The 21,981-nt window shown below is 45.8% G+C and overlaps 1 protein-coding gene across 1 annotated transcript in view; it reads right to left on the reverse strand.

Annotated features, from left to right (window-relative positions):
- Positions 1 to 641: 641 nt before the first annotated feature.
- The window catches only part of LOC146036233 (complement factor B-like), a 61,382-nt gene continuing 40,042 nt past the window's right edge, over positions 642 to 21,981 (reverse strand). The window contains exons 12-18 of the mRNA XM_083160106.1: positions 21,118 to 21,235; positions 9,301 to 9,445; positions 8,243 to 8,322; positions 5,899 to 6,002; positions 3,837 to 3,969; positions 3,206 to 3,255; positions 642 to 1,027 (exon numbers count right to left, since the gene is read on the reverse strand). Coding sequence (XP_083016232.1) covers positions 869 to 1,027; positions 3,206 to 3,255; positions 3,837 to 3,969; positions 5,899 to 6,002; positions 8,243 to 8,322; positions 9,301 to 9,445; positions 21,118 to 21,235 — 789 coding nt within the window. The 3' untranslated portion in view covers positions 642 to 868. The remainder of the gene's footprint in view (positions 1,028 to 3,205; positions 3,256 to 3,836; positions 3,970 to 5,898; positions 6,003 to 8,242; positions 8,323 to 9,300; positions 9,446 to 21,117; positions 21,236 to 21,981) is intronic.

Here is a 21,981-nt window from a genome sequence, read left to right on the forward strand (position 1 = left end):
TTGTATGTGAAGTAACTGTCCAAGAGAACTAAATCCTTATGTTTATTTCAACGTATTTACAAAATGTTACGTGCAATGCAATCATTATTTTTAAAAGAAAAAAAAGGAGGTGAAATGTTCTTTAGCTATTTAGCTATTGGCATTTATGGAAATCTGCGTTGGCGAAAAGAAATGACTGAAAGAGATTACTGGATGCTTAGCATATTGCCCTGCCTTGTGGAGGATGCCAACTGACCAATGGGAAAAAAAGTCCACTTTTTTTTTTTTTGGGCTAGCTGAAAAAACAACAACAGACTTTCCTATTCAATTGCAGCCATTTTTGGACAGTTTCTAGACGTGTACCACCGCTGCAGTGGCATTTTTTTTAAAGTTTGAAAATGCATCAGCGAGACATGGCTAAAAAATAGTCGAATTTCAACAAAAAATATAGATCGGTGCGTAATTCACCAATCGAATCATTTTTTGGACCATGCCGGAACTTTTGACAGTTAAAATATGTGCCATTTAATTGAATAGGTCGAATGTAAAGTTGACCTAAATATGGCGAAAAGTGAAGATTTTTAAACTGTCAAAAAAAATTACTTAATTACGTAATTGAATACCCCCCTATGACTGAATTTACTGAGGCAGGACAACAGAAGTCGGCTGAGTGGGTATACCAGGACTAATTTATTACTATGTGAATATGTCTGTTTCTTCTGGAAGAAAGGTTGACATTGTTCTAATAGCAAGAAATGACTTAAGCGGCTCATCTGGTCTTTTATTACAGTGTCAATCTGTGATGTTTGCCCTTTAAATACTGTACCCGTCACACCCCAAAATGCTCATCCGTTTTCCTAACAATATTTGGAAGATTATTTTGGAAGATTTAATCCAGGTATACAAGATCATCATCTTTTACAATTCCCTTTATCCAGTCCATCATGCGGAACACATCGGTATGAAGATCCCAAGACAGTTCCGGAACTCTTTTACTCCTTTGGCCGTTGACACAACTGATCACGGTCCCCCAGCTTATAATTCCCACCTAAAGAAAAGAAAAGACTTGTTTTAGCCTTTGTTAAAATGACGCCAGTTATGACCTGGATACGGGTCGACTTGTCGACAGTGAAAAGGTCGATAGTCTTTAGGTCGACCACTATTGGTTGACAGGGCAAAGGTTGACACACCAAAAAGGTCAACCTAGACAAAATGTCGACACAAGCAAAAGGTCGAAATGAAAAAGGTCAATGTGAGTTTAAAAAAAAAAAATTGGGTACTTGTGTAATAGCACGGCGCCCACTACGCTATTTGCTTAGTGGGCTATTCTGCGTAGTGAAATCGAATCGCGCATCGCATGGCATGGTGCACGGCACAAAAACGGGCTATTAATGCAATGCGATGCGATGTAATACAAAAAGTATTACAATATATACTGAACAGCACTGTGTATACCACATTATATACAGTACAATGAGATTTAGAACACCCCCACTATCCACGCCAGCCCGAAGCGTGGGTAGCAGGTGCGTTATGCGTCCTCCTGACCTTTTCATACCCCCACTATCCACGTCGGTGTGGATAGTGGGGGTATGAAAAGGTTGGGAGGACATGTTACGCGTCCCCTCTCGGGGCACGCTGCGCTCACCGCGCTTCGGGCTGGCATGGATAGTGGGGGTGTTTTAGGAACACATTCACACCAGCGATATCATACACCCGAGACAGTAATCACACTTCTGACGGACTACGCTATTTACGCAGCGTGCGCTAATTCTGACAGCACAGCTGCGCTAACTGCGTAACGGCCGCCGTGCTAATATACAAATACCATATTAACTAGTGAGATCGCATCGCGCTTTGCATCGCACGCATCTCAGGCATCGCAAGGCACAAAAAAGGGCCATGCGGTACGCGGTGCGATTTCAGTATGCTAGCGTACGTATGCTAATTGGGCGTCCTGCTAATACACAAGTACCACAAATCGTGTGTCTCCGTGGACACTGTATAAGTATACCGCGTCCCCTCGCATGGCTCACTTCTCTCACCATGCTTCAAACACGGTGCCTCGCTGTTTTTGGCGCACTATTATATTCCCGCTAATTGTTTACTATCATGGTAACGTATGAACAAGTCCTTTAAAAAAAAAAGTGTGAAAAACTCTATTCTATGTCGATCTTTTGATGAAATCTACTGTTGTTCTATTGAATTCTGACTGTCGATTTACGTCGGAAAAGGACGGAATTCCGACTGTCGGAGACATGATTGAATACGTCCCCCCCATGTCAATTATGTTACTACACATTATGCACCTTTCACATCGCAAACACGGGTCTGACCCAGATCCGGCGAATTCACATTAAACCCATTAAATAGAGTGCGACCCAGGTTTAACCCTTCTTATAAATCCAGGTCCAATTGTTGGGTTTCTCCACCCGGGTTATAAAGTTTGGTGTTTACACACCACACTTCGACCCGGGTCGTTACGTCAGCAACCCGGGTCCGACCCAGTTTATTTTGGCTATTGAAAGGCTGTGGAATCACAATTCATATTCTACAGATGCTGCCGCTGCATGCGGTTATTTGTGATGCTCACGGATGTAACGAGACCCCGGCACGGCCCTGCATTTTAAGGCATTTACTGCTTTGTTAGGATACAATAGATCACATTAAAGTAAATTAAAAAATTGTATTGTGAAAAAATACTGGATGCTGAAGTAAACACATCCCTAGTGGTGAATAAAAGCATATTAGTGAGGTGTCAATTGTATTTTTAGTTGAATGAGAGGAATAGGGGAAGTTTTAATCATCTCTAATTAGTGGAGTGCTGGTCTTGATAATGTCATATATATATATATATATATGTCTAGTGTCTGTTTGTGTGTCTTCGAAACACTGCCATCTGTTGGCTGTGATTGAAACTGCATCCCTTTCTCTTTCTCACACATGCACAAACAGAGGCAATCACAGACTAGCATTCGAAGCATTTGCTTTCAGTAAGCTTACTAGTAATTTTTAAAGACCTTCACTCAAAAGAAAAATATCTAACAGGACAGGCTTGGAGCAAACACATGACTGCACCTTCCAATAAAATAATGGAGAAAGATGGGGGAGGAGCCGCCAGAAGGGTCACAAGAGATAACTGCTGCAAATGTACCTGACATAAAGTTGGCCATATCTGACATTAGAAGAGCATTTCGGGTATAAGAGAGAGATTTCAGTGACTTACCTGGATATAACGTTTCTTGTAAGGCACAATAAGAGGACCCCCGGAATCTCCTGCAACAGGCAAAGACAGTGCACAGATATAATTCAGTTCCAGCATTGCAGCCAAATAAGGGAGTGAGGAGATGAGAAACAGGTGATCAGGCAATGACAGAGCACAGAGAGGATTATATATGCTGCAGCAAGACAATGGGACAATGGTCTGCTGAGAGCGAGGCATTAGGGGGCAGCAGCTGTAATAGAGATTCCGTGGCGTAGCTAGAAATTTTTCTCCCCCCTGCCAAAAATAATTCCCACCCAAATCTAACTCTCTCTGCACATGTTACATCTGCCCCACCTGCAGTGCACATGGTTTTAACCATTTGAGAAGGAATTTGCCTTTGGGAGTGAACCAGAATAACCCCCATAGTACAGCAGGTGCAGGAAGGCATAAACTAGAGAAACAGATGTAACAGGACAGCAGAATTTCAGTAAAAATAAGGGGCAGGTAAAAAAAAATTGAAGCCATTTAAAACATATGAGATAAAATATAACTAATTGCTGTTACAAGTTAGACATACTAAAAGGTATATACTACACAAAAGAAAATGAAACAACAGTAAAATGAATAATAGCCCATAATTATATATAATTACCTTTGCATGTTTGAGGATCAACTACTGGGTCTATACCCCCTGTGCATAAGAAATTATCAGTCACAACGTCTGCAATATCGGCCACATTCTCAAAGTCTTTAATTTTACTGACATCTGCGAGGCAGGCGTCCCTCTGTGGAGGAGAGAGATGTCAGACGCAGGACGGGAGACACAACCATACAGGGAAGAGCACCAGGAATGAGTGCAGAACGAGTAACATGTCATTATGGAGAGGACACGTGTCACACATTGATCACACCGATTGTGCACAGGAGTGACCTTCAGCTGTAAAGTGCTGGGTAATGGGTAGTTTGCGATGGTCTCTTTCCATCTGACTGGCTATTCTAGATCTGGTTCTTCTGTTATGGAGTTCAGAAATTAGTTTTCTGGAAAAGTTGTTAGGTTTAGTGTGACATTACTGTATCATTAGAGCGAGGAGAGGTGTTTATGAATAGATTTGTTGCTTGTATTAGCTTATTTGTTTTATGGAGGTAGGATTGTGTAATTGGCTGTTTTGAGCTGTGTAGTGTTCAAACCGCCTGGCGAAACACGTGTCTTTTATTGTTGGACTCTCCTGTGGTGGGCACACAGCAGTTTTATACACTTTGAATTGTCTGGTCACCACCTACCCTGAATTTGTTTATAGCAAGGCAATACCACCTGGTCATCTACTATTTATCTCACCTTCATTCAGCTTCTCTCATTGGGGTTTGAGGGCAGTGATATATTCTGTGCTGTTACAGAGTATATTATATTGTCATGCCAAACCTGACAGCTATCTATAGTCAATATCACCCTAATGTCTGACACTTTGTCATTTGAGGTTCGCTGTGTATTACACACATCGGACAGCAGAAGCGAGGATAGGAGTGATTTCTATTCCTTCCAATTATCTATATGATACTTGTGTCCCCTGCTCTTCAAGCAATATTTTGACAATGTAAAACATAGCACATTATGTAATCAAATAAGACTACAGACACTGGAAAAAGGTCGACACAGGCAAAAGGCTGATATGGAAAAAGTCGGCACATGAAAAAGTCAACGTGAGTTCATGTTGGTTTGGTGTCAATGCTGACATCTGAGCTTGTGGACCCCTAATTAGTGTAGTGCGTTAGCTCGCCAAGCTCCTGGCTCCACCGCCATGGCTACCATTCCCAATCAGAGTCCACATGGAATGTAAAGTATAAAAAAGTAAAAAGATCCTCATTTCAACTTTTTCATGTGTGGCCCATAGCCCTTTTGACCTTTTGCTTGTGTCGACATTTGACCATATTGACAATATTTATGTTGACCACATGGTGTTGGCCTAGATACGGTCTATCAGCCATCTGGATACCAAGGGCCAAATGTAATAGGGTGAGAGTTTCAGAAAGTGAGAGATTTTTGGAGAGTTTTCCCATGTTTTTTAAAGCAGCAATCAATTACATGGCAAAATCAACCTGGGAAAACTCTCCCAAAATCTCTCACTTTCTGAAACTCTCACCCTATTACATTTGGCCCCAAGTCTTACACTTAGGTGTTGATTCTGGTTGAAATGCAAAGCTGTGAAACTCATGTCATGCGTGTCATATATGCACCACCCGCAGCTCGCATGAAAGCCGCCCCTGCTTGCATATCGAAAATTTCCGCACTTCTCCCCCTCTGCTACTTTAAATCAGTTAATAGAAATCCATTGATATCGCTTCTATAGCTGATTCCTCCTCCTATCAGGACCACCACACTATTTATTTTAAACATATTACACATAACATACCTAAAAAAACACAAGTTAAAATATATTCATACAAGGTGGTATGTGTTTGTGGGAAAGGGGGGGCACAGTTATTTATCTTGCCTCCGGACAACTGGGATGAACTTACGCCACTGGTATGTACTCCCGGTTACCTGTATACTAATAATACAGATGTGGAATTGTGCAGCAATATTATATACTGTATGACAAAGCGGCATCTTTACGTCACAATCTCCTGGAGAGGAGACACTTACAGTAGGCAAGTATGCTTTATGTCCAGCTGTAATCTTGGTCGTACAAGTAGTAGATTGTCATGTGTCCACGTACCTTAGGCCCCCGCTTTATTAGAACATTCTTCTCCTCTGGTTTCTTCTTCACTTCCTCAGTGACAAACAAGGCTGAGACCAGGTCTTGAGGCATTAATATATCTTCTAAAACAAGAATGCAGTATGTACAGTGAGTGAGGGCTAATATCCACTATCTCCCAATATTCGCTTTCCTTAAGGGGCCTACACATGGGGAGATTTGCTGAGCGATGCTAGATCACTCAGAACGCTCAGCAAGGTCCCTTAGCACCAGTGGCGGCTCGTACCTGCCGCCGGCTCCTGGTCCCCATCTCATGCGGTACATTCCTGGCACCAGTGCTAACCTGAGAGATGCTGGGACTGGCACATGCACAGTACATATCTCTGTACTCCGCATGCAGCCAGCTTCTATGGACTGCTTCGGGAACAGTCCATAGAAGGGATATCATGGTCCCGGCGCCTGTATAACACAGATGACAGGCACTGGGACCGGCGCATGCGCAGTACTGATGTAAGATAATGCTGGATCCCATGGCAGCCAATAGAATCTTTACTGAACAAATCATAAAGGAAGAGTAAATACTGGCTTGGTTGCCATATGTCGCTCTGAATAGACTTTTATAATTAGCCCAGGTGATGTCATGGACATAGTCAGTGGCTTAGCTACATATGTGGCAGACCCTGCGGTGGCTTAGGGGTCTGGGGTGGGCGCTGCTGGCTGAACTGACAGGCAACCCAGGCAGCAGTGAGCGCTCAGCTGGTCCCACCCTGTACATATCTAATGAGCGGGGACCCAGTGCAGTGCATATTGAATGAGCAGGTCCCCGTCCAGTGCATATGTAATGAGCGGGCAGTGGCGTAACTACATTTTGGGCGCCCCCCCACCGTTAAAGGGAGGGCGCCCAGCCACTCACCCGCCCCGCCGCCCGCCGCACCAACCCCCGCAGTCTTACCTAGGTTCAGTCAGTACGCGCTGGTCCTGGCTCCCTTCTTCTGCTATGAGGACCACCACAAAATGTCCGCCCCCATACAGCAGACGGTTTCAGAGAACTGTGTACTATATGGGGGCGGCCATTTTGTGGTGGTCCTCAGCAGAAGATGGGAGCCGGGACCGGACCAGTGCATACTGAACACAGGTAAAGACTGGGGATGGGGGGGTTGGTGCGGCGGGCGGCGGGGTGTAACGTAACTATAGCACTGCAGCCCCCGGCGCCCGCACATGCATAGCGCCCCCCCGCGGTCGCGGGGGCTGCGGTGCTATAGTTATGCCCCTGTGAACGGGTCCCGCTCATTACATATGCACTGCGCTGGGACCCTGCTCATTAGATAGGCACGGAGCAGGACCAGCTCAGCGTTCACTGCTGCCTGGATTGCCTGTCAGCTCAGCCAGCGGCGCCCGTAGTCCATCGCCTCACCCCTTCTTGTGGAATTTTTGTTGACAGGGGGAGAAAAATTTCTAGCTACGCCACTGGACAAAGTGATGTCACTAGTCCCTGAAGATTGGTTCTTCCCACAAATCGATATAACAACAAAAAGGTGGACCGCTAAATTAATGGATCAATTGGTTATTTTGTAAAGAACAATGCACAATATTTATTATTAAGATTTCTTATGTTGATACGGTAAAAAATATATATACAGTAAGACAAATCTTAGGGCATACAATAAATAAAAAGAGAAAGCCGTCAGCTAGACAGCGAAACATGTCAGGGAGCACCTGCTGATTTTACAATTTGGGACACCTTTGGCTGTGATTGGACCCCCCCGTTTTGGAGATTGACTCTGTAACCAGCTACCCCCTGGGTATTTACTTGAGAAATAGCAAAATCAACCCAAAAATGATACCTGTAATATTACAGCAGATACATTCTATGTGCACATTTGTGTATTGATAGATTATACTTGTATGTATTGGGGGCAGCACGGATGGTGTAATGTAAGCATTACTGCCTCACAGCGCTGAGGTCATGGGTTCGATACCCGCCATGGCTCTAACTGTGTGGAGTTTGTATATTCTCCCTGTGCTTGCGTGGGTTTCCTGTGGGTACTCCGGTTTCCTCCCACAAACCAAAAATATACAGATAGGTTAATTGGCTTCCAACAAAAATTAACCCTAGAATGTCTGTGTGTGCATGTACATGTGGTAGGGAATATAGATTGTAAGCTCCATGGGGCAGGGACTGATGTGAATGTTCAAATATTCTCTGTAAAGCGCTGCGGAATATGTATGCGCTATATAAGAAATGGTTAATAAATAAATAAATATTGCTACACAAACCCGTTCATCTTAAAAAGAATGTACAAGTACCACTATTCTTCTTTAATTCTAAGTACCTCCCCCCAGATGTCCTGCCTGCCATACTCACTGTGGTCCTTGCAAGTTACGTCTTTCCCCCATAGTTTTAATGCCCAGGATGTAGCGGTCGTACACGGGAGACAGAGGGGTCTGCACACACAAAACCAAAACAACATTTGGATTGAAGTTATTAATGTTATTCTTGGTTATATAGAATATTACATTTCAATGATATTAATGTCATTACCAAACCTAGCCTATTCCTGTCATATATCTAGCAGCTCAAAAGTGATCTTTAGAACCCACTGTTAAATCCATTCCCCCAAGTCCATCTGGCGCCATGGGGGCGGGGGGGGGGAGTGTCATGTTTAGGGATGCCAATCCCAGGATCAGAAGAATCCCAGGATTTAGGCCAATTTTTGCCAGGATTTTGGGATTAAAATGCACATGCGCATTTCACCCCTTTCTGCCTGGCAGCGCTAATTTTCGGGAGCCTCCTGGGAAGGTAGGCAAACGTGCGCTAGATGGAGAATCATTTTCTTATTATAATCATTTGCATCCTATTTTTTTACCGTAGGAAATATTCAGAGAAGACACTTTGCAAAAAAAAAAAAAAAAATGACCCAAAACTCATATCGGTATATACGGCTATCGGACAGTAAAATGATTCATGAATAAAAACATGAAATAGAGAATGAATCACAAGTTAATTAGAATGAAAAAGTTCCATAATAATAATTATACAGATATATATATATATATATATATATATATCTCGCTGATGTCCGGCACTCCCCGCACTCTTAATGTTCTTGCCTGGGTGCCATCCACGGTGGAGAATCCGCCAGATATAGTAAAAGCAGAAGGTAAGGCGTCACTCCAGGGTTTAGTGAAAATCAACTTTATTGTGAGGCGATCAACGCCGTTTCGGGTTTCCCCCTCGTCAGGACCAAAAGAGCACTTTTGGTCCTGACGAGGGGGAAACCCGAAACGGCGTTGACCACCTCACAATAAAGTTGATTTTCACTAAGCCCTGGAGTGACGCCTTACCTTCTGCTTTTACTATATATATATATATATATATATATATGTATATTGTGATTATAATAAGGCGAGTATATCTTTTACCTGACTTTGGCAGAAAATTTAATTGGCGACTTCAGTTCCAAAAGGGCCACATCATAATCAAAAGTCTTTTTTATATTTTTGTCCTGTTTGCTGTCCGGTTTATAGTCAGGGTGCCGGTGGAGATTTTTAACATTATAATTTCCGTCTGTAACGAGATAATGTGAGACATGAGGCAGACGTTTAGCATATTGACACAGGCATGTCGCCAAGCCACACAGTGCATGTGTTACTATGGTTACCGCTCAGAGCAGTGACGGATTATCCAGGGTCCCCGCTGCCTAATGAAGAATGTCAAGATTATTGACTATATGAATGAAGATTTTAATGGTGGCGGCACTAAAGAATGGTGAAGGGTAACATAAACAACACACACATACTAAACAGCCATTGGTGATCAACTCTCCGCCTAGCAACCCGGCCGATCAGGTGGTGTAACCCATCCAGAATAATGGGTTTTACAACATATCACAATGTCAGGAGAGTGGCGATATGTTGCAAAACCCATTGCGCACCCACTAAATGTGGTCACCTTGTGTTTCCCACCATAGAATCCCATGTTAAATTAATGACATATACTTCGAAGGAAGCCTATCACAGAAGCGGAGCTCTCTCGGAGCACGCTAGTAATTGGCCGAGAAAAAAAGAATTCCCTCAATTTGGGGGAGGGGCTGCAAGTGTCAACACACCTGCAGCTCCCTCAGTCCGCTGGATATGGTGTTTGATTTGTTTGTTTTCGAACCCTGGATGCTGCTTGGACGGAAGAGGACGCGATCTTCACCGGATGGAATGGTGAGTATGATTTTTATTCACAGGTACTGATGTGGATTCTACTGGACAAGAGGACAGTCCTACATTGGACCCTATAGTATGTATTAATGTACTGTATATGTACTATGTATTAATGTTTTATTTATACAGCTGTTCATATTTGTTCTTGAGGTATTGGGTATATGGTAAGACTACAAGTCCCAGCGGGCCCATTAATGCCCGGCATGCTGGAACATGTGGTTCTCAAAGTCCCATCATGCAGAGGAGGCTTGCCTGGCCCTGTAGTTCTACTACAGAACCCAATATCTATTTTTAACCATTTATTTTCTCACTTTAACACCGTCAGCCTGCCACCTACAGCCCAGGGGTGGCAGGGACAGCCAGGGGCTTCAGCACGGGCCGGGGTTCCCCTGGAGGGGGGACCCCCTCTCATACAGGTACCCAGACCGGGCTGACCAGCCACGTGCTCATGATTTGGCTGGGGAACCTTATGTAAAAAGTGTCCTCCGGCTGTGGCATCACACCGCAGGTTGTTTGAGCCAAAAAAAAAAATGCTAAATCTGATTACAGCCTCCATTGCATCTCATAACTTTCTGATTGACCATGGGCACACATATTGTATAGGGACTATGGGCACACTGACACCCACACACATTGTATAGGAACCAGGGGCACACTGACACACACATACACATTGTATAGGGACCAGGGGCACACTGACACACACATACACATTGTATAGGAACCAGGGGCACACTGACACCCATACACATTGTATAGGGACCGGTGCACACTGACACACACATATACATTGTATAGGGACCAGGGGCACACTGACACACACATACACATTGTATAGGGACCAGGGGCACACTGACACACACATACACATTGTATAGGGACCAGGGGCACACTGACACACACATAAACATTGTATAGGGACCAGGGGCACACTGACACACACACATACACATTGTATAGGAACCAGGGGCACACTGACACACACATAAACATTGTATAGGGACCAGGGGCACACTGACACACACATACACATTGTATAGGGACCAGGGGCACACTGACACACACATAAACATTGTATAGGGACCAGGGGCACACTGACACACACATATACATTGTATAGGAACCAGGGGCACACTGACACACACATACACATTGTATAGGGACCAGGGGCACACTGACACACACATACACATTGTATAGGGACCAGGGGCACACTGACACACACATATACATTGTATAGGAACCAGGGGCACACTGACACATACATATACATTGTATAGGAACCAGGGGCACACTGACACACACATACACATTGTATAGGGACCAGGGGCACACTGACACACACATACACATTGTATAGGGACCAGGGGCAGACTGACACACACATATACATTGTATAAGAACCAGGGGCACCCTGACACACACATACACATTGTATAGGAACCAGGGGCACACTGACACACACATACACATTGTATAGGGACCAGGGGCACACTGACACACACATATACATTGTATAGGAACCAGGGGCACACTGACACACACATACACATTGTATAGGGACCAGGGGCACACTGACACACACATACACATTGTATAGGGACCAGGGGCAGACTGACACACACATACACATTGTATAGGGACCATGGGCACACTGACACACACATACACATTGTATAGGAACCAGGGGCACACTGACACCCATACACATTGTATAGGGACCATGGGCACACTGACACACACACATACACATTGTATAGGGACCAGGGGCACACTGACACACACATACACATTGTATAGGAACCAGGGGCACACTGACACCCATACACATTGTATAGGGACCATGGGCACACTGACACACACATACACATTGTATAGGGACCATGGACACACTGACACACACATACACATTGTATAGGGACCGGTGCACACTGACACATACACATTGTATAGGGACCAGGGGCACACTGACACACACATACACATTGTATAGGGACCATGGGCACAACGACATACACATACACATTGTATAGGGACCATAGGCACACTGACACACACACACATACACATTGTATAGGGACCAGGGGCACACTGACACACACATACACATTGTATAGGAACCAGGGGCACACTGACACCCATACACATTGTATAGGGACCATGGACACACTGACACACACATACACATTGTATAAGGACCATGGACACACTGACACACACATACACATTGTATAGGGACCATGGGCACACTGACACACACATACACATTGTATAGGGACCATAGGCACACTGACACACACACACACACATACACATTGTATAGGGACCAGGGGCACACTGATGTGCACATACACATTGTATAGGGACCATGGGCACACTGACACACACATACACATTGTATAGGGACCATGGACACGCTGATGTGCACATACACATTGTATAGGGACCAGGGGCACACTGACACACACATACACATTGTATAGGGACCGGTGCACACTGACACACACATACACATTGTATAGGGACCAGGGGCAGACTGACACACACATACACATTGTATAGGGACCATGGGCACACTGACACACACATACACATTGTATAGGAACCAGGGGCACACTGACACCCATACACATTGTATAGGGACCATGGGCACACTGACACACACATACACATTGTATAGGGACCATGGACACACTGACACACACATACACATTGTATAGGGACCGGTGCACACTGACACATACACATTGTATAGGGACCAGGGGCACACTGACACACACACATACACATTGTATAGGGACCATGGGCACAACGACATACACATACACATTGTATAGGGACCATAGGCACACTGACACACACACATACACATTGTATAGGGACCAGGGGCACACTGACACACACATACACATTGTATAGGAACCAGGGGCACACTGACACCCATACACATTGTATAGGGACCATGGACACACTGACACACACATACACATTGTATAGGGACCATGGACACACTGACACACACATACACATTGTATAGGGACCATGGGCACACTGACACACACATACACATTGTATAGGGACCATAGGCACACTGACACACACACACACACATACACATTGTATAGGGACCAGGGGCACACTGATGTGCACATACACATTGTATAGGGACCATGGGCACACTGACACACACATACACATTGTATAGGGACCATGGACACGCTGATGTGCACATACACATTGTATAGGGACCAGGGGCACACTGACACACACATACACATTGTATAGGGACCGGTGCACACTGACACACACATACACATTGTATAGGGACCAGGGGCACACTGACAAACACATATTGTATAGGGACCGGTGCACACTGCCAAATACATATTGTATAGGGACCATGGGCACAACGACATACACATACACATTGTATAGGGACCATAGGCACACTGACACACACACATACACATTGTATAGGGACCAGGGGCACACTGACACACACATACACATTGTATAGGAACCAGGGGCACACTGACACCCATACACATTGTATAGGGACCATGGACACACTGACACACACATACACATTGTATAGGGACCATGGACACACTGACACACACATACACATAGTATAGGGACCATGGGCACACTGACACACACATACACATTGTATAGGGACCAGGGGCACACTGACACACACATACACATTGTATAGGGACCATGGACACACTGACACACACATACACATTGTATAGGGACCATGGGCACACTGACACACACATACACATTGTATAGGGACCATGGGAACACTGACACACACATACACATTGTATAGGGACCATAGGCACACTGACACACACATATACATTGTATAGGGACCAGGGGCACACTGACACACACATATACATTGTATAGGAACCAGGGGCACACTGACACACACATACACATTGTATAGGGACCAGGGGCACACTGACACACACATACACATTGTATAGGGACCAGGGGCAGACTGACACACACATACACATTGTATAGGGACCATGGGCACACTGACACACACATACACATTGTATAGGAACCAGGGGCACACTGACACCCATACACATTGTATAGGGACCATGGGCACACTGACACACACATACACATTGTATAGGGACCAGGGGCACACTGACACACACACACACACATTGTATAGGAACCAGGGGCACACTGACACCCATACACATTGTATAGGGACCATGGGCACACTGACACACACATACACATTGTATAGGGACCATGGACACACTGACACACACATACACATTGTATAGGGACCGGTGCACACTGACACATACACATTGTATAGGGACCAGGGGCACACTGACACACACATACACATTGTATAGGGACCATGGGCACAACGACATACACATACACATTGTATAGGGACCATAGGCACACTGACACACACACATACACATTGTATAGGGACCAGGGGCACACTGACACACACATACACATTGTATAGGAACCAGGGGCACACTGACACCCATACACATTGTATAGGGACCATGGACACACTGACACACACATACACATTGTATAGGGACCATGGACACACTGACACACACATACACATTGTATAGGGACCATGGGCACACTGACACACACATACACATTGTATAGGGACCATAGGCACACTGACACACACACATACACATTGTATAGGGACCAGGGGCACACTGATGTGCACATACACATTGTATAGGGACCATGGGCAAACTGACACACACATACACATTGTATAGGGACCATGGACACGCTGATGTGCACATACACATTGTATAGGGACCAGGGGCACACTGACACACACATACACATTGTATAGGAACCAGGGGCACACTGACACACACATACACATTGTATAGGGACCATGGACACGCTGATGTGCACATACACATTGTATAGGGACCAGGGGCACACTGACACACACATACACATTGTATAGGGACCGGTGCACACTGACACACACATACACATTGTATAGGGACCAGGGGCACACTGACAAACACATATTGTATAGGGACCGGTGCACACTGCCAAATACATATTGTATAGGGACCATGGGCACAACGACATACACATACACATTGTATAGGGACCATAGGCACACTGACACACACACATACACATTGTATAGGGACCAGGGGCACACTGACACACACATACACATTGTATAGGAACCAGGGGCACACTGACACCCATACACATTGTATAGGGACCATGGACACACTGACACACACATACACATTGTATAGGGACCATGGACACACTGACACACACATACACATTGTATAGGGACCATGGGCACACTGACACACACATACACATTGTATAGGGACCATAGGCACACTGACACACACACACATACACATTGTATAGGGACCAGGGGCACACTGATGTGCACATACAGATTGTATAGGGACCATGGGCACACTGACACACACATACACATTGTATAGGGACCATGGACACGCTGATGTGCACATACACATTGTATAGGGACCAGGGGCACACTGACACACACATACACATTGTATAGGGACCGGTGCACACTGACACACACATACACATTGTATAGGGACCAGGGGCAGACTGACACACACATACACATTGTATAGGGACCATGGGCACACTGACACACACATACACATTGTATAGGAACCAGGGGCACACTGACACCCATACACATTGTATAGGGACCATAAGCACACTGACACACACATACACATTGTATAGGGACCAGGGGCACACTGACACACACATACACATTGTATAGGAACCAGGGGCACACTGACACCCATACACATTGTATAGGGACCATGGGCACACTGACACACACATACACATTGTATAGGGACCATAGGCACACTGACACACACATATACATTGTATAGGGACCAGGGGCACACTGACACACACATATACATTGTATAGGAACCAGGGGCACACTGACACACACATACACATTGTATAGGGACCAGGGGCACACTGACACACACATACACATTGTATAGGGACCAGGGGCAGACTGACACACACATACACATTGTATAGGGACCATGGGCACACTGACACACACATACACATTGTATAGGAACCAGGGGCACACTGACACCCATACACATTGTATAGGGACCATGGGCACACTGACACACACATACACATTGTATAGGGACCAGGGGCACACTGACACACACATACACATTGTATAGGAACCAGGGGCACACTGACACCCATACACATTGTATAGGGACCATGGGCACACTGACACACACATACACATTGTATAGGGACCATGGACACACTGACACACACATACACATTGTATAGGGACCGGTGCACACTGACACATACACATTGTATAGGGACCAGGGGCACACTGACACACACATACACATTGTATAGGGACCATGGGCACAACGACATACACATACACATTGTATAGGGACCATAGGCACACTGACACACACACATACACATTGTATAGGGACCAGGGGCACACTGACACACACATACACATTGTATAGGAACCAGGGGCACACTGACACCCATACACATTGTATAGGGACCATGGACACACTGACACACACATACACATTGTATAGGGACCATGGACACACTGACACACACATACACATTGTATAGGGACCATGGGCACACTGACACACACATACACATTGTATAGGGACCATAGGCACACTGACACACACACATACACATTGTATAGGGACCAGGGGCACACTGATGTGCACATACACATTGTATAGGGACCATGGGCAAACTGACACACACATACACATTGTATAGGGACCATGGACACGCTGATGTGCACATACACATTGTATAGGGACCAGGGGCACACTGACACACACATACACATTGTATAGGAACCAGGGGCACACTGACACACACATACACATTGTATAGGGACCATGGACACGCTGATGTGCACATACACATTGTATAGGGACCAGGGGCACACTGACACACACATACACATTGTATAGGGACCGGTGCACACTGACACACACATACACATTGTATAGGGACCAGGGGCACACTGACAAACACATATTGTATAGGGACCGGTGCACACTGCCAAATACATATTGTATAGGGACCATGGGCACAACGACATACACATACACATTGTATAGGGACCATAGGCACACTGACACACACACATACACATTGTATAGGGACCAGGGGCACACTGACACACACATACACATTGTATAGGAACCAGGGGCACACTGACACCCATACACATTGTATAGGGACCATGGACACACTGACACACACATACACATTGTATAGGGACCATGGACACACTGACACACACATACACATTGTATAGGGACCATGGGCACACTGACACACACATACACATTGTATAGGGACCATAGGCACACTGACACACACACACATACACATTGTATAGGGACCAGGGGCACACTGATGTGCACATACAGATTGTATAGGGACCATGGGCACACTGACACACACATACACATTGTATAGGGACCATGGACACGCTGATGTGCACATACACATTGTATAGGGACCAGGGGCACACTGACACACACATACACATTGTATAGGGACCGGTGCACACTGACACACACATACACATTGTATAGGGACCAGGGGCAGACTGACACACACATACACATTGTATAGGGACCATGGGCACACTGACACACACATACACATTGTATAGGAACCAGGGGCACACTGACACCCATACACATTGTATAGGGACCATAAGCACACTGACACACACATACACATTGTATAGGGACCGGGGCACACTGACACACACATACACATTGTATAGGAACCAGGGGCACACTGACACACACATACACATTGTATAGGGACCATGGACACACTGACACACACATACACATTGTATAGGGACCGGTGCACACTGACACATACACATTGTATAGGGACCAGGGGCACACTGACACACACATACACATTGTATAGGGACCATGGGCACAACGACATACACATACACATTGTATAGGGACCATAGGCACACTGACACACACACATACACATTGTATAGGGACCAGGGGCACACTGACACACACATACACATTGTATAGGAACCAGGGGCACACTGACACCCATACACATTGTATAGGGACCATGGACACACTGACACACACATACACATTGTATAGGGACCATGGACACACTGACACACACATACACATTGTATAGGGACCATGGGCACACTGACACACACATACACATTGTATAGGGACCATAGGCACACTGACACACACACACACACACACACATACACATTGTATAGGGACCAGGGGCACACTGATGTGCACATACACATTGTATAGGGACCATGGGCACACTGACACACACATACACATTGTATAGGGACCATGGACACGCTGATGTGCACATACACATTGTATAGGGACCAGGGGCACACTGACACACACATACACATTGTATAGGGACCGGTGCACACTGACACACACATACACATTGTATAGGGACCAGGGGCACACTGACAAACACATATTGTATAGGGACCGGTGCACACTGCCAAATACATATTGTATAGGGACCATGGGCACAACGACATACACATACACATTGTATAGGGACCAGGGGCACACTGACACACACATACACATTGTATAGGGACCATAGGCACACTGACACACACACATACACATTGTATAGGGACCAGGGGCACACTGACACACACATACACATTGTATAGGAACCAGGGGCACACTGACACCCATACACATTGTATAGGGACCATGGACACACTGACACACACATACACATTGTATAGGGACCATGGACACACTGACACACACATACACATTGTATAGGGACCATGGGCACACTGACACACACATACACATTGTATAGGGACCATAGGCACACTGACACACACACACATACACATTGTATAGGGACCAGGGGCACACTGATGTGCACATACATATTGTATAGGGACCATGGGCACACTGACACACACATACACATTGTATAGGGACCATGGACACGCTGATGTGCACATACACATTGTATAGGGACCAGGGGCACACTGACACACACATACACATTGTATAGGGACCGGTGCACACTGACACACACATACACATTGTATAGGGACCAGGGGCACACTGACAAACACATATTGTATAGGGACCGGTGCACACTGCCAAATACATATTGTATAGGGACCAGGGGAACACTGAGATGCACACACGTTGTATGTGTCTTATACACTGACACCCCTCACATATTGTATAGGGACCAGGGGGACATCGAGACATACACATTATATAGGGACCATGGACACACAAACACACACACACATATATATATTGTATAGGGACCATGGGCACACTGACACACACATTGTATAGGGACCAGGGGCACAACGACACACACTGTACAGTGTACACATATACTTTAATACTTTAATACAGTATACAAAGAACAGTGGTATGCAATCTCTCCATGGCAGCCGCAGGAGTGAAGGGGGAGCGGATGGGGTCAGCAGGCTTTGGGAGCTCTGTGTGTGCGGCAATACAATCGGAGGCTGCCGCTTGTAGCTCCGCCTCCCGGAGCTTCTTCCTCGCAGCCTTCTCTTCCGCAGCATTGCGGCTGCTTGTCCTGCACATAGATTCATCTGTGAGGGAGGCAGAACTACAATCTGCAGACTCCGATTGTATTGCACCACAGACTGAGCGGCCGGAGCTCTATATTTCATTACCATTTGCCACTTATATGTGCGGCCCTGGAGAGCAAAATATGTAGTGGCCCGGGGGACAGGGGGCACCCTGCCCCCCAGCCCAGTATGCCTCTGGTTTGAGCCCAGTGCTGGTTTCCGAAATACAGGCGACCTCTACTCCTTTTGTCCCCCGTATTTTGAGGGGAAGCGGTCATCTATTAGAATGAACTTAGGTCTACAGTCATTAGATCGACCGCACTAGGTCGACTGGCAGGAAGGTCGACCTGAGTTAAGGTCGACATGGGCCAAGGTCCACATGACTTAAGGTCGAATTTGCATAAAGGTCGACATGAGGAAGGTCGACTGGTCATAAGGTCGACATGGGTTTTTTACTGTTTTTTGAGCCGACATGTGCCGACAGGCGGTATTTCATGCCCTACCATCCACTAGGGCGTGGTGGGAGAATAAAATAGTGTGCCGAGCGCAGCGAGGCACCGTGCCCGAAGCATTGCGAGCGAAGCGAGCGATGCGAGGGTCCGATTCTCATTGCCAACTGTGTCCATGTCGACTGTGTCGACATTCGGATCAAAAAACAGTGAAAAACCCATGTCGACCTTATGACCAGTCGACCTTCCTCATGTCGACCTTTATGCAAATTCGACCTTAAGTCATGTCGACCTTCGCCCATGTCGACCTTAAGTCAGGTCGACCTTCCTGCCAGTCGACCTAGTGGGGTCGACCTAATGACTGTACCGCTTCCATTTTGAGAAGTATGACCGGGCCAAGTGTCTGGTGCTGATTATAGAAATACAGAGGGACTCCATTTCATCCCCCCCCCCCCCCCTGTATTTCTGTAACCAGGACCGGGGCTGGTTATACTGGGGAGTATGGACACCACACCTTTTTTTATTATTATTTTTTTCTTTTATTATTTTTATGTGCAGTTATAACGTCACACGCTGGGGAAACATGCTGGAGAGGAGCCTGGAGGGGGGAGGGGGCGCCACAAACTTTTTGGCAGGGGCAGAGCAAAATTTATAGTTACGCCACTGTTTCAAATGTAATAACCGTGTTTTTTTTTTTTTTTAAAGCGGCAACCACTTACTAGGCAAAACCATAGCTTGTTAGTGCCCCTTTAAAAAGAGTTTGTCTGGCATTCCTCACATCCGCTGAACTCTAAGTCTATTACATTTGGCCCCTGGGGTTTTTAACTAGAGAAGTAAGCTGATTGGGTGATAGTGGATGATGTCACTCACCGCCAATATCCACATTGATAGTATGTAGTTCTTCATCTACGTAGAAGCAGTGAGCCGCCGTCAGGATGAAGTTTTTGCTCACAATGGATCCTTTGCAATTCTCCTGGTTCTTCCCACGCTTTAATATAGTAGAAAAAAGAAGATAATGAGGAAATAAACAGGATACTGCCAAGTCTGCAGGGCCAGATTAACAATGGGCCTGATGGAGCTACAGCTCCAGGCCCTGTCTTCAAATAGGCCCATTTTGTAGCTAAGAGTCAGGGCTTTCCAAAGAGCCTGGCTTTGCGACACTAGCTCCTCGGAAACCGGAGATACCGCCAGGCAAAGCTGGAACGTTTTAACCATAGGATAACATGGGACCTGCTAATTCCGACCCCCTCCCGGTTCCAACAGCTGCCAGCTCCCCCTCCAGCATCACAGAAGCTCAAAGTTGATTTCAGTCGAACCCAAATTGCTGGACCTTCAATCTGATACCAGGCTGGTCCATATGGGTTCATTGGTTCCAAAGATTTTTTCATTTCTGAAATGTAATTTCATGGCTGTTCATGTTGTTTGAGGGCAGATTTCTATGGAACCAAATGGCCCAGTTTCACGGGACCAAAATCATTTGAAGCCCACTCAAAAGTTCTTCAATATGATATTGGTCTTATGTAAATGGGTCAGTTGGTTCCAAAGATATAGATGGTTGGTTAAAGGGGGGTGATTTTCTCTCCCCTCACACCAGAAAATGCAGGGACTAGGCAGTTGTAAAAGGGGCCCACCCAGGAATGTCCCTGCATGATCCTGGGACCATATTCCCGAAAAGTTCCTACATTTTTTGGTGTGAAAGGGGTATTATTTCAAATAGCCGGGACATGCAGTGCT

Source organism: Crinia signifera, chromosome 9 (genome assembly GCF_055691185.1).
Source record: "Crinia signifera chromosome 9, ASM5569118v1, whole genome shotgun sequence".
In the NCBI taxonomy this organism is placed as follows: domain Eukaryota; kingdom Metazoa; phylum Chordata; class Amphibia; order Anura; family Myobatrachidae; genus Crinia; species Crinia signifera.